This window comes from Apis mellifera, linkage group LG4, assembly GCF_003254395.2.
Source record: "Apis mellifera strain DH4 linkage group LG4, Amel_HAv3.1, whole genome shotgun sequence".
NCBI lineage: Eukaryota > Metazoa > Arthropoda > Insecta > Hymenoptera > Apidae > Apis > Apis mellifera.
The window spans coordinates 12,411,900-12,428,097 of NC_037641.1; the positions used below are offsets into that span (position 1 = coordinate 12,411,900).

The following is a 16,198-nucleotide window of genomic DNA, read 5'->3' on the forward strand; positions in this document are numbered from 1 at the left end:
AAAGAATGGAAGATTCATTCGAGATAATGTGTTATTTTTTTAACGAAAGGAATAAAGGAGAAGAATCGACAATCACGCGTGAAAACGAAACGACCGAAGAAAAACTTGAAGCGAAGAAGCAATTATTTTTCTAATTTCTTCGAACAAACACTTTCGTGTTTAATTACAAACGAGTAAAGAAAAAAGACGTCGTAAGATGGCGCACCCGGAATCAAAGCGACACTTTCCTCGCGCGGTTCAAATATATACTATTTGACTTTCTCTTCTATTCGTATCCAATGGCTATTGGTAAACAACGGATGTTTTTCGAACACTTAACATTCTTCATGCGGATCTAACTTAATTGTAATCAACCTGTATCTTACGACACGCGACGAGATAGATATGTAATACGAACTTGCTTCACCCGAGCAGGATGCAATTCCTATTCCACTTTCACCATTCTCAACACTTTTACCATTTGATAAGATATCGCGTGACGTGAAGTGGTTCGATCGATCATTCACCGTCGTTCAACCAACGTGAACGTGAACGATAATTGGAAAAACGTGTAAATAGAAATTAAGGTTAAGGAAGTGAGAGAAAAGAAATCGAAGAAGAATCAACAGGATTCGAATATAGATGAGAGACGAGAGAAAATATTCTATCTTTTATCTCATGATGGTTAGAAAAAGATGCATAGAATAAAATTTAATTAATATATTTTCAATTTGTGATGAACCACGACAAACAAATAATGCAATTTTCGCATTCCATGAAGCGAACAAGGTTAAGTCGAGTAAGAATGTGTCGCGCAGCACTCGTTACATGTTTGGCTGTAAATGGCGGATAAAAGCAGCTGGTTGGTCGGTCGGTCTCTCATACGTATGGATGAGAGGAAGACAATCGGTATTCGTGCGACAGGAAGCCATCGATACGAGGAAACGGCGAGTCGTCAGTGTGTTTCTGGAACTCACGTATTTTACTATTTCGTTTCTTTCCACTAGTTTACCGGTCTCTGCCGCTACATACCTACATCTCCATTGTATCCACTTCGAAGTAAATAGATATTCGTCGAAAAATCGAATCGAAGGAAACTGTAAATCCGATAACAGGAAATATATATATACGTAGTGTATAGAAAAGAAAATTTTAAAAGAAAGGTTATGTAATACGATATATATTCGAAAAAGATAAATCTTACGTGACTCGTGGAAATTTTCTTTTTTTTTTTTTAAATTTTTAGGGTGATGTTCAATTTCCCAAACATTGCTGGTTTCTCGTCTTGTCCCTGTCTATTTTTTGATTTAGAGTGAAATTAAACTTTTTTATAATCTTCAAGTTTCTTGATAATTCTCGATAGCCGGAAAGCTATGGAATCGAGAGATATGCGTGGGTTCCAGGTACCGGAATCGAAGCGAGGCCAAAGAGGACTCGGAAGAGGCACGGAGAGAGGTACGGAGACACCGATATTGGGTTAGTTTTTACGGCTGGTTTCTAGTTTCCACAGTGGTGCAATGAGGCCTGGGTTTCCCGTAGACGAGCACCACGTTCCAGATTATAGTCGCCGACGCGGTGCCAGAAGAATGGAAAAAAAAAAAAGAAAGTCATCAATGAGTATCAGCCTTGATCCATAACCTATACAGATTCTAATTTGAATCTGTCAGATTCGAAGGAATAATTTGCCTCTGCGAATAAAATCGTTGGGCGAATCGAAGAGACGAACGATTTCGTGTCACCAGTTATCCCTTAAACGCCGCCATTGGCGGAAACACGGAGAAAAACACGGAGGGAAGAGTGCGTAGGCTAGAGCGGATTACAACAGGATGCGAGCGACGCGTTCGATCGGCCGCAAATGGGCGGACAAGTTTTTCCGCGATTCTCCTAGAAATAAATATAACGCTCTCCCGATTTATCTTGGCTCGCATCGTTTCTCGCGAACGGGTTAACGCGTGCGTGATTGAAAAGTTTCTTCCGATCCACTCTTTCGAGTCAACCCCTTTGTAAAAGTGGCTGCACGACGAATCGTCGATTGCGAGTGATCGACGAAAGATGAAAAATGGCCGCGTGCGTAGATAGGTTAAATCGGCTACAATTTTTCTCGACTCGTCTCGATGAATCTGTAGTATCGATATTCGATCGCTAACGGTAAGATGACGCGAGCTCTCGTCCCTTCCTTTCATTTAACTTTCATTAAGATTGACGGGTATTGACCTTTGTCGAGACCTCGTGTCGTCTCTTCGTACATTACTCGTCGATGTAATGTTCTCGTGTCGAATATTTTTCTCACGTTCCGCATTTTTCCTTCCCGATGTCTAAATAAATATTCACACTGTGAAGAATCGTCAATTATCTTTACAATTACACAATCTCGTTTTTTAACGCGAGTCAAACAAGCCACATTTCACACTTATCGTTCGTTTTCAATATATATAATTTCGTGCATACATTGAAAAATCGGATGGATCGTTGGATTATTGAGAAAGGATTAGATTCTTACACGTTTCGATTACGATTTGTTTAAAGAGAATGAAAAAAATTTCGATTTTTCGGGAAATTTCGACACGAAATAAACACTTACCGATAGAATCAGTTCTCTTCTGTGTCGGTAATTATATTTCATTGATTTTTTTCTCAACATGTACGTACATCTATACGCAAAAGCAGAAATCTCTCGACGAGAAATTTATGTTATCGACGTACTAAATGAATTTTAAATCTATATTCTTTATATGAACCCTCGATTCTTTCTAACCTCTTTTTTCTTGTCATTCTTCAATTATGACTATTTCGTTTTTGTGATTCTAACGATTCACGATTTGAATTGAAATTTTCTCTAGACTCAAAAATTGTAATATTTTATCCGAAGTGTTCGATCAGATTATAAATTATGTTATATACCAAAATAAAATTGTATTTCTTTTTTTCGTTTTTCACTGAGTTACTCTGTTTCATTGAAGAAGTTTCAAAGAATCAAAAACGAATCGAAATCGAGGATAGGAATTAAGGCTCATTAATGCCAATAAATCGTAAATCGTAAATCGTAAATAAATATTGCCAAAGGCCTTTGCTCGCTATAAATTATCCAATGGGTGTGTAATCGATTGCCGTTTCTTCCTCGATCCAATTCAATGCTGTTGTTCGATAAGAAAATTACCGATGCATCGATTACGTGACATATTTTCAAATTACGGATCGATTTTGCGATATGCAAAGATTCGATCAAGTCTATGAAATCTAAACTTTATACGAGACACATAGTAACCGATAATACGATAATTTATTGATAAACGGAAAATCAACAAAACGTGTGACCGTCAGGTACAATTCATCATACGTAACAAAGTACACACTTATACATAGAGTACGTACGAAATTAATATTATTATGATGTTTTGAATCTGTCTCATCATCGTTTGTAATCTCGAGTATGTGAGCGATCGCGATACCACGCACAAATAGTCCTTTTTTCGCAACGTCTAACAAATGATGTATCTGATGTGCAAATACAACGCGAAGTAACTCGAATAACACAGGCGGCGACACAGTCGCCATTATTACAATCGCAACCAATTTCAAGCGAATAAAAACGAACGAAATTCAATTGTTGGATATCGATGACAAATACAATGACCGGTAAACGTAAGATTAGCATTAATAATACGAAATTGCAATGACAATATCTATGTAAATTTGATTCTTACACTACGTTTTACGTTTTCATAAAATTATCATTTTACTTATTGCGAGTTGCATCGATCGCGCAGAATCGAGAGCATACAAACGTTAAACAATATAACGAAACGATAAATACGTACAATCGCGTTAATTATTATATGTATATTACGATAAATACTTCTCACGAGCAACATTGTTCTTTCCATGCACATATATGCTCAAACTACAATCGACTCGTTCGAGTAACAAGCAGCACCAATTGAAACACTTTTCTACGGATCTAACGATCGATTGTGTGCAATAATATTCTATCAAAAGTCATTTACATAATCGTGTACATGTTTGAAACAGGTTCGTTGAGCAATTTGTCACAACACATGACAATATGTTATATTTCATATACGTGTACATATATATATGTATATATGCATGCGTGTATTGATTTATACGCATTCATTCTGACGCGCGCTCGTGTCTACGTATACTGGCACATTAGAAATTGGCGCGCGTTCTCGTATCGAAGACAAGACTGTGGCTAAGATCGATCTAGCTCGCGGATCTGCCACGGTGAGTCTTTGCGATAACGATCGCGTAATGTTACGTGAGTAAAATAATTAAACAACGCATGAAAAATTGTGAGGAAATTCGATCGAGTGAAATTCTACGCGAATTAAATAAATACATATTATCAAGTAAGCTACGATCGAACCAACCTTCCTCGCATCCTTGTCCTCATCCTATACTTTGATTAGCTACCGCGCAGTCCCGCAAATTCGCTCGTTTGACCAAGGCGTGTCATTCGTTTCACGCCTGTTTCTCCTACGCGCTAGAACGTGGAACGTCGGATTCCTGTGGGACTTGGAAGTAACGCCTGGAAGAAAAATCTTTCTCCACCGGGAACAGTTTTAATTGCCGTTTATCTCGATCGTTGTCACCGAGTTTACCCGAGTTTGCTCGTCCTCCGTCGTGGAGGAAGAAGGTGGCACGGTGAAGCTAGCTAGACCACTCTCGACCAGGCTCATAAGATCGTTCTGACGCGCCCGCGCGAGTTTCTCGCTACGCGCTTTTTCCTCCGCTTTCTTCTTCTCGATCACAGCCTGGTTCGCGCGATTGTTGTTCCTCGTGCTCTCTTGGACGAATTGCTCGAATTTCGACAATTGCCTCTCTGTCGCGCTTTCGAAGATCTCGTTTCCCTCCACGGGTATACCGTGTTTACTCACCGTGGGCTTGTAAGTCTTCACCTTCGAATGACCTTGGATGATGAGATACATCGGGCCACGAATAGGTTTGGCCGGTTGTTTGTAATGGGAGAAAATTGGATCTGTGGTCAAGCTCGGCATGGTAGTGATTCGAGGTGTGGTCGATATATTTTTTCGATTCTCTTCCTCCTCTCTTTCCTCCTCCTCCTCCTCTTCCTTCTTTCCTTCCGTTTTCACAGGGGGGGCACGGTCTGTCATTTCCGGGTGTCGAGTGTGCCCGTCGAAAAGAGGAACGGGCGAGTTCTCGGCCGAGGACGAGACGGTAGGCAAGAATGAAGGTGCGGTAGGCGTGGTGAAGATGGACGCGGCGCTGGTGTCCGGAATGCGGGATCGGTGTCGATCGAAATAGTGCTCCTCGCTTTGACCGATCGAGTGCGCGGTCAAAGTGGGGAGTGGCGGCGAGTCGGGCGACATAGCGGGGAAATTGTGCAACTGCGGCGACCGATGCGCCCCCGACTGATGGTCCACGTGATCGATGGTCGGTCTCATAGGCGGTGGCGCGTGCATGTGCGTCATCGGTGGGAACATGGGCATCGAGACTGGAGCGCGGAAACCGACGGTTGGACGCATACCGCCGACAACGTGCATCGTTCCGTGGTTGGGCCTGGTCTGTGGATGCATCATGGAGGAGAGGGGAGCTTGCGGCGGTCCGAATCCGAGCAAAGAATCGACGGGGCGCCTGGACGAAAATGGAGGAGCCATCGTCGAGTGGAAATGCATCCCGTGCTGTTGGACACTCGACATCATCTTGTTCGGGGATAAAGGGGATTGAGAATTCTCCGAGACGATCGAGGATGATGATCCTCCTCCTCTGATCGCCGAATTTCGAATCGGTTGAAACTCGACTCTCGACGTTTCCGTCGTTGTCGAATTTTCCGGCAGACTAGAGGTCGCTATTGTCTCCGTCGCTGTGATCGCTGGCGTCGCCGAGCTCGAAGATGTCGCTTTTTTCTCCGAGTAATTGGTCGGCATCACCACCGCCACCGGCCCTTTTTTCGCGTCGTGAGTCGCTTCTGCGTCGATGAAGTCGTGAGGCGAGTTAGCTACGACGATGTGCATCTTCTCGTCCTCCGCGTTTTCGTTTTCAACGTTGACCGAGTCGGTAGTGGTAATAATCGTCATCGAGGCCGTGACAGGGGACGCTGTATCCACACCTTTTTGACCGACCACCACCTCTTCGTTCTCGTTGCTATCTCCGTCGACTATTATGTTCGCGTTTTGTTCCACGACCACCTCGTGATTCGAGGATGCAGCCGCTTGGTGGTCGATCGATTCGTATTGATCGCGGCCTGAATAATCCTGACGTACACCGTTCGACGTGGTCGATGTCGATAAGGAGCCGCCACCTGGTGAGGGGGGCCATCCGCCGGACAGTGTTTGCGTCGAGTGATATATCAAATTGGACTTTTCCAGGGAGACGGAAGGTGTCGTCGCGGTTTCGTGCTTGGGTCTGGCGGATTGCGGTGACGAGGGCCCGTACACGCTCTTGATCGTCTCCACCTGAGTGGAGATCGGACTTTTGCTCGGGGGGAATTTCAACTGCGAGGCGGCTTGCGATTTTCCCGGCTGATTGTACGTCTTAGAGGGCGGTAGAGGCGCGTAGAACTGCGCGTCTTGAAGCACCGGTCCTTCCTCCGTTTGAGTGTTGAATTGTTGAGTGGGCTCGACGAAGCTCACGATCTTATCTTTCTGCGTCAACGGTGGGGGAAGCATCATCGTGTACGGTTTCGTTTTTTGATTGTAGAACGGGCTCGGATAGTAGCTGGACGGTATCGATTGAATCCTGTTTTGATTCCTGTAGTCGAGGGGCCCGTTTCTAAAGTTGCTCGTCCGCACCAGTTTTGGCGGCTCCGCCCCCGTGCTCCCGGTGAAGTCGTTCCTGTACGAGGAAACGGAATCCTGGTGACTCGATCTCGTGAATTTCGGCCCGTCCACGAATTTCAAAAATTGCTCCGGTATCTTCGGGCTAGTCTTCTTCGCGGTTACACCCAGGACTAGGATATCCCGTTTGGTGGACGGCTCGGTCGTGTGAGAATCCAGCCAATATTGAACCCTGTCCAGCACGGGGGGCACGTAATCGAAGGTAGGATTGTTCTTGAGGGGATCGCCGCGTCCAAGCGGCGTCCACTCGTCGTAATCCATTCTGAGCGAAAACACACGCGGTTTGCTCTCATTCTGGCCTGGAAAAGAAAAAACAAATCGACTCGTTCATTGGCTCGAGGTGACAAATCAAAATAAAGATCGTTTCAAAATTCTATACCAAATCGATCGATTTACGTCTTTTTTTTTTCGTTACGTTTATTTCGTTAAAATTTTACATTGGAGACAAGATAGGATGAGATCGTCGAGCTATTTCTCTGTAATAATCCGAATATTCGATCGACGGGTAAAATTTCTCTCATCCGTTTCTGCTTGTAACGCAAGTTGATGCGTTTCAATATGCGCTCTCGCTACGAGCATTAACCGTCCATACGGCACGTCCTACTACGGAAACCCGGTGTGGAAATAGAAACGAAGTACGAAGATATAAGAGACCTAGGTATAACGCGCAAGGAGAAAACTCTCGAGCTCTCGAGGACCATCGCGTTGAGATAAAACGCGATGGGAGCGTGACGTGTGAAAGAAAGATAGAAAGAAAACAAAATATCGTTGTTTTGCCCGCATTGCCCTTTCGTCGAATCGTCTCTCCTTATCTTTCTCCATTACAACGAGATAATAAAAATGTATTTCGTCGAATCGTTGAACGAGACTGAAATTCGTCATCCATGAGTATAGTGTCACCACGTGTATAGCCTGCAGGCGTCCCTTTTTGAACGGGTGTGGCTCGATATATCCAAAATACGGGAATCTCTTTCCAAATTTCCACGTGAGAAATCGTTAGGGCAAAGCGCACGGCAAAAGTGAGTACAGGTGTAGTATAGGATGTATATACGCACGCTGAATGTGTGCACTGTCCGTTTTCATGAGGGCACGCTGCTCCATGCGTTGACAACTGAGCAAAGATTCATTAAGGCTAAGTGCTTGCAGTCCCTGCCGCCGTCGTCGAGACAAGAGGAACGAATTTCTTTCGTGTCCCAGATTTTTTTTTTTTTTTCTCTCTCTCTCGCGAACTTCGAATCGTCCCTATTAAAAATATGAATTAATAATTGTATACATCCTTTTATACATATTATACCCGTTTTATTGAATCGAGCCTCGTTCGGTCTCGTCGATACGCAAATTATCGACGTGGTTACGTAGTTTTATATATATATACGTCTGTTTTGCATCGCCACGTGTATTATCGAGCTCGATCGAATCGATTTGATCATTCGGTATGAATCGGTTTCGAACGACCACGATTTCTCTCTCTCTCTCTGTTTCTGCTCATTGATAAAAAAAGGATTATTCCCGACAAAGTAATCGTCGAACAAAGAGGTATACTGTGTCGTCTAACAGGCGAGTGTACAAGCGTTTTCCTATGTTGCATGTGTATCGATACACGTGAGTGTTCTTTTAGCACCGAGCTGAGTGACCTACTGACCCGGCACACACGCTTAGGCACACGCAGACGTGTACGTAAAATTTCTCGGCGACGGCAATACGTTTTTTCACTAAATTCAACGTATCCATGGGTTATTGAAACGTTTGCTAGGTGGCGGCGGAATGGCACGGTGACGGCCGACGGACGTAGCAGTGGCGGTAGCGGTAGTCGAAAAATTACGATTATCGAGCATGTGCTCGATCGTCGTGACATTGCTCGCTCGGGACGCGCGACCTCTCTCTCTCTCTCTCTGTCTCTGCCTCTGTCTCTCGAACATCCCGAATTGGCGCAATTGGCTCGTGGTTTCGTGTGCATCCTCGCCGATCCTCTCATGCTTTTCGCATTTTCTGCAGTACGTCGATCGAAATATCCGCAAAACGGCAGTCCGCGATGCCAAAACGTCGATTGTCGTTTGAGAGTGGCGATATATTTCGAATATATATTTATCTAATATCGTAATCTAAATTCATTTTGGACGAGATTCTCTTCCATTTAACGTTAATCTTACGATCGATCGGGTATACGTAACGTTTGTATTCGAAAAAAAGAAAAAGGAAAAAGAAAGAAAGAAAGAAATGCTAGAAATAGAGAAATCGATGACTCACCAGTCTTGTTTTCAAACGTGGACGAAACACTTTGACAGGACGAACAGCAGAACAATCCTGCCAAGAATAACCATTTGTACAGATCCGCCGTTCCTCCCGGCATTTTCTGAAACAATCAAATTCGAATAAGATAGCACGCTGATATATTTGATCAACGCGAGTTGAGTACGTACACGTGTATGCATACGAGTAAGTACATTGACACAGTGGATGAAGACATCCACTCTCCGTTCACGTTCTTTTTCAATATCGATCGTCTATGTTCTACTTATCGACGTTACAATTACGCGGGATTGCACAATCGGTAAGTAGCGATGTCGAAATAACGCACGCAGCTCTCGTACAAGAGCTGGAAGCGAAGAGTAAGGTTAGAATCGAACCTCCTGCCTTTATCATCGGATTCGAATACAAAAAAAAAAAAAAAAAAAAACCTCTTCTAGTCGTAGAACATTTTATACGGCGACAAGAAATAGCGGTATTTCGACGTTGGAGGTAGTTCGCTACGCTCTCGAGAAGTTTGCATCCAAGTTATTAATGAATTCCGTAAGAAGGAGACCGTAGTTGAACCGTAGTGGGCCAGAAAAGACGGTTGAAATTGTAAGGTACGCGCAGGCGCAGGCGCGCACGCGCGAACCTCGTCCGTGAATTCGGATTCAAAACCATCGAAGGATTCGTCGGTAATACTTTCACCCGAGACATGTGCAAATCACACTAGCAACGCGCGAACGGTCATCGACCAATCCTCGTCGTCGTACCTCGTCGTTGCATCTATCTCGCTCTAATTTCTTCTATTTCCCGACCGTAATAATCTAACCTTGAAACATGAATATCCGTTGATTATCCGAGAAGCGTTTCTCGAATTTTAATTCGAATATAATTTAACCAGCTATAATATAGTTTCTTATTAGGAATTAAATACATCGTTCAATGCGATAGGTATATGAACCAATCATCAACGTTAATGGTTCAGACACGGCATATTGCCGACTGATGCAATTGCTGAGAGATATGTACAGGATCTTATTGCAAGTTAACTCACTGTTAGAAGCAACGAATGAACGATTGTGATTGCGTCAAAGATTTGAAAATATACGAAAATAGGGATGTTTACCAATGCATTGTAAATTTCGGAAAGCTTGCTGAAAGAAGCGGTTTCCATGGTATTTGCACGTGTGATCGTGGTGTATCGAACAGAGAGGAAAGAGAGAAGAGAGAGAGAGACACGTGGTAACGGTAGACGATGCTTCAGGCGCCGAGCTTCTCTCTCTCTCTCTCTCTCTCTCCCTTTCCTCCCTCTTTCTCTCTCTCTCTCTGTCTGTGTGGAATAAGATTCCCAAAGAAAGAACGTGGCCAGCATGGACGAACGAGCAAAGAATGCCGCCTTCTGCGATGCCGCCTTCAGATTCGGCGTGATTCGACCTTGAACCTCCGATCGAACAACGTCCATCTTGAAATTTTCCAACAACGGTACAACAAGATATCGTGCGTAAAGTTGAACAGGGTTGTGATTGTCTCAAACTTTTGCTTCTTCTACCGAGAACTTATATATGTATATATATATATATAAATATACAATAAGTGTAAAAGATAAATGTAATATTTTCTTAGAAAAGGACGCGGCCTACCATTTACGTCCATTTACACGATTCTTCTTCCCGTATCGTTTCTCATGGCTATATTTATTGTCCGTTTCGCGAGTCGAGCCTCCGTTTAAGCATAATTTATGGACGCGCGAATAGACTGGCTGGAAGCTTATAAGAAGGAAAACAGAGATAGCAGAGAAAGTAGAGACGTTATGGGATTCCTCGTGAGAAAATATTTCTAAATTGAATCATTCGATTCCGGAATGTATTCCGTTTCCGAGAAGAGATGAATTTAGTAAAAAATGTTAAATAACGATAATTTATAAATAAAATACTTTTAGAAAGAATATATATATATATATATATTTTTCCCCGGTTTATCTTCAAATCATTTTCGTACAAGCAATTATACATTTGATTGCCTATAAAATACGCATAATCGCGAAACATCGTGTTTATATCTAAATCTTACTACTACAGAGAATTAGCCGCAAAATGTACCCGCATTTTACGTCTTATCGATATCTCGAAATACGTATTTAAAAGCTTCATCATTTGAAATCGCCATACTACCTCTGACCCTAATTGCTCGTTGGATTCTTCGCGATAAAAGAGAGCGAGCGAGCGAGCGAGCGAGCGAGCGAGAGAGAGAGAGAGAGAGAGAGAGAGAGAGGAAGAGAGCGCAATAAAAAACGCATATTCGCAAACACTTTGATTCGTAAAACATTACCATCAAGATGCGTAATATAAGCGAATTAAGCGGGCTGTTATTTAAGGGACGAGAGAAATGAAGAGAGGAAAAGAGAAGGGTAGACGAAAACCGGAGCGGGAAGAAACGGTGCGGCACGAACGGCCCTGAGATCGAGGTTGGCTCGCGAGACAGCGTGGCCCCACGGTTTCACTTTATCTCTCTCTCCTGTGGACCACACAACGCTACCCGTGCGCGTGTGGACGACGTGACTGGGGAAAAAAACGTGGCCAAAAAAATTCTCCTCGCTGTGTCGCGTGTATTAGCAAACGTATACACAAACATACGTAGCTGTGTTCGTATTGAATTGACCGAGCTACGGCCGTTAATTTCAACTTTGTGCGAACGAGCAAAAGAGAGGAAAAAAAAAAAAGAAAAAAAAGCCTCGCGATCGAAAGTGGTAATAATCTTTCGATATCGTGTATCGGTCGATAAGATGCAAGAAATTATCGAGGTTAATAGGCGAGGAAGCGAGCAGCGATGCAACTGGATTGTTCATCGGTGGCGCGAGCCGGCCGGAAGGAAACGGTCGTTTCGGTTTTGCTTTCCACACTCGGTGCGCGATCCTTTCCTAATTACGATCGGTCGGTAACCGAGATGCCTAATGGATCCGTGGTGTAAACCGAATTTGTTGGACGGAGAGTTGGAAGAATAGAGGGAAGGGACAGCTGTTTTCTTTTCGTCGAAAGAAGAAACGAGACTTTAACGAGACTTTATACGAGGGGGAAGAGGGCCGCGAGAGGGAGACGTGGCCCCAAAACGAAACCGGCCTATATTAGCTAAGAAGGCGTATTACGTATGCAGGCCGTTCGATCTCACTGCCGCTCCTCTTCCCGCGTGCGATGAAATTTTCATGGTGCGCGGGGATATACCCATGCGAAACCGTACCGACACGCTGTCCCACGAATCTTTCCCCGATCCGACGCCGGCTGCCCGGGGACCCATAGCGCGAGCAATAAAAGACCGCAGAAGCGAGAAAAAGTAGTCGGCCGGCAAACTTCGAGACCTTACCGACCCGCCATCGTGTCGAAATAAGCGTTCGACAGTTCCATGCGAAAAATCGATACCGCTTTTGTTCTCGCGTTTAATCAACGATATCATTTATTTTTCTCGCTCGATAATTTTCTCTTTTTATAATTTTATAAATTTAATCGCTGCATTTAATCAAACGTATTATATTTCGATCCGAAAAATCGATCTCGCTCTCGTCCTTTCGTTCAATTTTCTCCTTTTTATGAATTTACTGCATTTATTGGATATACGATAGAATAATGAATTTTTCGATTCAAAAAATCAATCTTATTTTTCTCTTTGCATTTAATATCGATTTCCTTCTTTTTTGTCAATTTTATGAATCTAATTATTTAGATTTTTTTGATCCAAAAGATCGATCCCATTTTTATCTTTCCGTTTAACATCGATATCATCCATTTTTCGCAAATTTTCTCCCTTTTAAAAATTTTACAAATTTAGTCGTTGTAAATTTATCGAATATTTTTTTCATGAAATAGTTCGATCTTACTTTTATCTTACTTGTATTTAATTCTGCGCATATATATCATTTCACAAATTTACAAATTTTATCGCGCGTTACCGCAACACGGAATCAAGCGTGGTGGAAGCTGTCGCGCGTTCATCCGCATCATTTCGAACGGGAGGGAATAAGTGGGGTGAAGGAGGGAGGGAGAAAAAAAGAAAGGAGGGAAACAGAGAGAGAGAGAGAGAAAAGAAGAGGCGTTAATACAGAGATCCTAAAAAGAAGAAAGTATAATAGTTCCGTATTATTCGCAAAGTATTTTCTGTACTTCCGTTCGAATCGTGTCCCGAATAGGGGTCACGCGATTTACATGTGTTCGCTTCCTTACATCGATGAGGATTTCTCCGTTTCTTTTCTAGCCGCTCTTCCCCTCTCTCTCCCCCCTGATTAGAGAAATAACGAAAGTTATGGGTTCCCGTGACCGGCATCAATCCCGTGAAATAAATTACAGAAGAGACAGGGCCAATATCTCTTCCCTTCGTTCCACCTCCTCTCCACCTGTTTCCAATTAATTTTTTTAATTTTAATTCTACCCGCTCGCGATCGCGATTTGATTATAATCATTTGAAAAATTTATTTTGGAAAAATTTTGGAAGAAAGAAAAAAGAAAATTTCAATTCTCTTCTTCTGCTCTGTGAAAGTGAGCAATAATCGAATTGAATCGATTAATTTAACGATCGATCGAAAGAATGAAGAAGTTCTAATAGTTTTTATCGAAACTCTGAATATATTGAATCGTACTTTTTCCAAGTTATCCCTTACTAGGATATCTTATTTCATTAATGCAATAACGATAAAGAATACTCAAGAATTTTATTTTATTCCAATCTTTTTCGTCCGCGTTAAAACTTATTTGCATAAGCAGTATTTATTCCTTTCCTCGTATCGTCGACAGATGGCGGAGGGAAAAAGGAACCAAAGAGCCCGACATTTCTTTCTCGAATTTATATGGCATATAGATTAGATTGGTATTGGCCGAAACATACGCGTTTCCTCTAATTGTCGAGAAAAGATAAAATAATCGGGGGAAAGCTTCGTACGAAGCTTATCGTAACGTGATCTGAACGCGTCTCGCGCAACCGTTTCAACCGTGCGTCGACATTTTTGTCCTTGCTGTTATTTATCAACATTGAAATACGATCCGAATACGTGCGTTGGTGTAGGCCAATTAACTTAAGTAATTGGACGGATATATCGAGTCGAAATACTTCGAATCGTAATTTTTTATCGAACAATTACGAGATCGAGACGAGAAGAATTGAATTTCTCGAGGTAAAAATCGAAGGAGGAAAGGAGATGGATTTCCTTGTGTCTGTTGTCCTGATGTCCGCCTAGGGGGAAGAAAAGAAAACATTGGCACTCACTGGCGAGCGTCGATAAAACAGATGTACATAATTTCGCGAACAATCCAACGAGATCGAGGATTGGATAGGGGAGCACGGGAATAAGAGGGGAAAAAAAGATGGCGACCTAGTTCGAATAGTTTCTATATATATATATATATATATATGTTATCCGTTTGGATTGATTCGCATGAAAGAGCTGATTTTAGTAAAAGCTTGCCAAGTAGATGTCACAGTTTCTGGCTTCGTTCTTTTTGATACGTATTAATAAGAAAACTTCGGTATTCCTTCACAATGCACCTAAAATCTTGCGGGAGGGAAAGATCTTGGCGTACCTTCTCGTTTCTTTCGAGAGAGAGAGAGAGAGAGAAAATCGATCGAAATTTTTATCAACGTTTCTTCTCTTTCGAGCGCTCAAACTACGTACTATGATACTCGACGAATGTTTAGAAGAGGAGAGGCGCGCATGGAAGCGATTAATGCCAATCAGGAGGCAATTTCGCGTTCTGAATCCGAGATTTCGTGTTTAACGCGAGAAATCAATAGCGGCCCGTAAACCGATTAAGGATGCAAACAAGCAAACAAAACCGAGCGATTCGATGAAATGCTGATTCGTGAGCCTGTCCATTTGAATGGCCGATAATTGAAATTCTGCGACCAGGCCATTTAGTTTCACGTGTCTTCTAATGCAGCACGAATTTCTTCGAGAATTCGTGACAACTATGCGGAACGAATGAAGAACCGTCGAATTCCTTCTATATTCCGCGGCCAACTTCCTTTTTTTCCCCCCTCCTGAAAATATTTTTTCTTTCTTCTCTCCAGAGAGAGAAAGAGAGAAAGAGATGGAACGAAAATTATCCTTTGGCAAGCAGTTTGGTCGAATAAAATTTTAATGAAAATTTAATAACGGCCTTAAATTAAATTTCCGCAGTTTCGTAATTAACCGAGAATACGAATTCCCAAAGCTGTACAAGCGGCGTGTACAATGTGCACGGGCCTCTCGTTAATGGGCAACATTAGTACTCATTTTCCCTCGTGTATATAAAATATACATACATATATATGTACATATATACTCTGTACGTTGCATACTCTATGTACAGAAAAGTTTCCGTTAACAAAGAGAAAAAAAAAAAAAAGAACATTTCGCGTTTATTTTTGTCTGGCAAACAACGAATTCCTCCTCCCCCCCCTCCCCCTCCTCCCCACTCAACGAATCTAAACCAAAATGTTTCTCTCGTTTTTTGTTTTTTTCAGTCGCCTCGCAAACTCGAAAAAATATTTAGCGCGAAGGAGAAACAACGATGGAGAGAACAATGGAAATAGAACAAGTGAAAAAAAAAAAAAAAAAAAGAAAACTTACCGCTTTCCGCAGCGAATCCTTTCCTCTCGTCCGATTATTATTAATCCTTTCCTCGTTTTTGGGAACTGATAAATCTGTAAATCTATCGAGATGTATCCCTAAACGAATAGTAACGATGCTTTTTCGTCCACGGGCATAGTTATTTTCTTCTCGTTTCTCGTATTTGTCCACCGAAGAAAATTACTCGAACGATAACTTGGACAAGGACGAGGACGAGTACGTGGACAAGAACCGAGGAGGAAAGAAGTCTGCTGTAAGAAGTGTGAAAAAAGTGGGAAACCGAAAAACGAGGGGAGGGCTTGTTGAAAAAAAAAATATTCGAAAGGGCGTCCCGTCTTTTGGTAAGAAAAAAAAAGAAAAAAAAAATATTATAAATACGAGAGAAAGAGAGAGAAATAGAGAGAAAAAAACAGAGAGAAAGAGGGGCGCGTTATCTCGTAATGATGCGATGTAACAACCGAAATAAATGCGCGGAAACTAACTCCCCGATCGAGTCAGTCTGGCGAAAGCTCCGATTCGTTCGAAGCGCAGTGGAGAACTGAGCGAAGTGCCGGCCGGTCGAGGAGCCAGGCGGGCTTTT

The 16,198-nt window shown here is 42.5% G+C and overlaps 1 protein-coding gene across 4 annotated transcripts; it reads right to left on the reverse strand.

Annotated features, from left to right (window-relative positions):
- Nucleotides 1–257: 257 nt before the first annotated feature.
- LOC100578368 lies at nucleotides 258–16,169 on the reverse strand. 4 transcript variants are annotated; one of them, XM_026440238.1, is made up of 6 exons: nucleotides 15,619–16,169; nucleotides 9,045–9,150; nucleotides 3,352–7,096; nucleotides 1,184–1,503; nucleotides 1,012–1,076; nucleotides 258–945 (listed from the first exon to the last, which is right to left on the reverse strand). In XM_026440238.1, exons 2-3 carry the CDS (start codon nucleotides 9,145–9,147, stop codon nucleotides 4,563–4,565), a joined length of 2,637 nt encoding a protein of 878 aa, XP_026296023.1. In that variant the 5' UTR covers nucleotides 9,148–9,150; nucleotides 15,619–16,169; the 3' UTR covers nucleotides 258–945; nucleotides 1,012–1,076; nucleotides 1,184–1,503; nucleotides 3,352–4,562. The 4 variants fall into 4 exon arrangements, with proteins under 4 accessions (XP_026296023.1, XP_026296022.1, XP_026296021.1 ...); XM_026440237.1 differs by lacking the exon at nucleotides 258–945 and having other exon boundaries at nucleotides 2,561–7,096; XM_026440236.1 differs by lacking the exon at nucleotides 258–945 and having other exon boundaries at nucleotides 2,194–7,096.
- Nucleotides 16,170–16,198: the final 29 nt, after the last annotated feature.

Coding starts and splice junctions, on each gene's coding strand:
- LOC100578368 (XM_026440238.1), bottom strand. CDS start 9,147: ATGCCGGGAGGAACGGCGGATCTGTACAAATGGTTATTCTTGGCAGGA. Junction 7,097..9,044: donor CACGTTTGAAAACAAGACTG/GTGAGTCATCGA, acceptor TTTCTTTTCCAG/GCCAGAATGAGAGCAAACCG.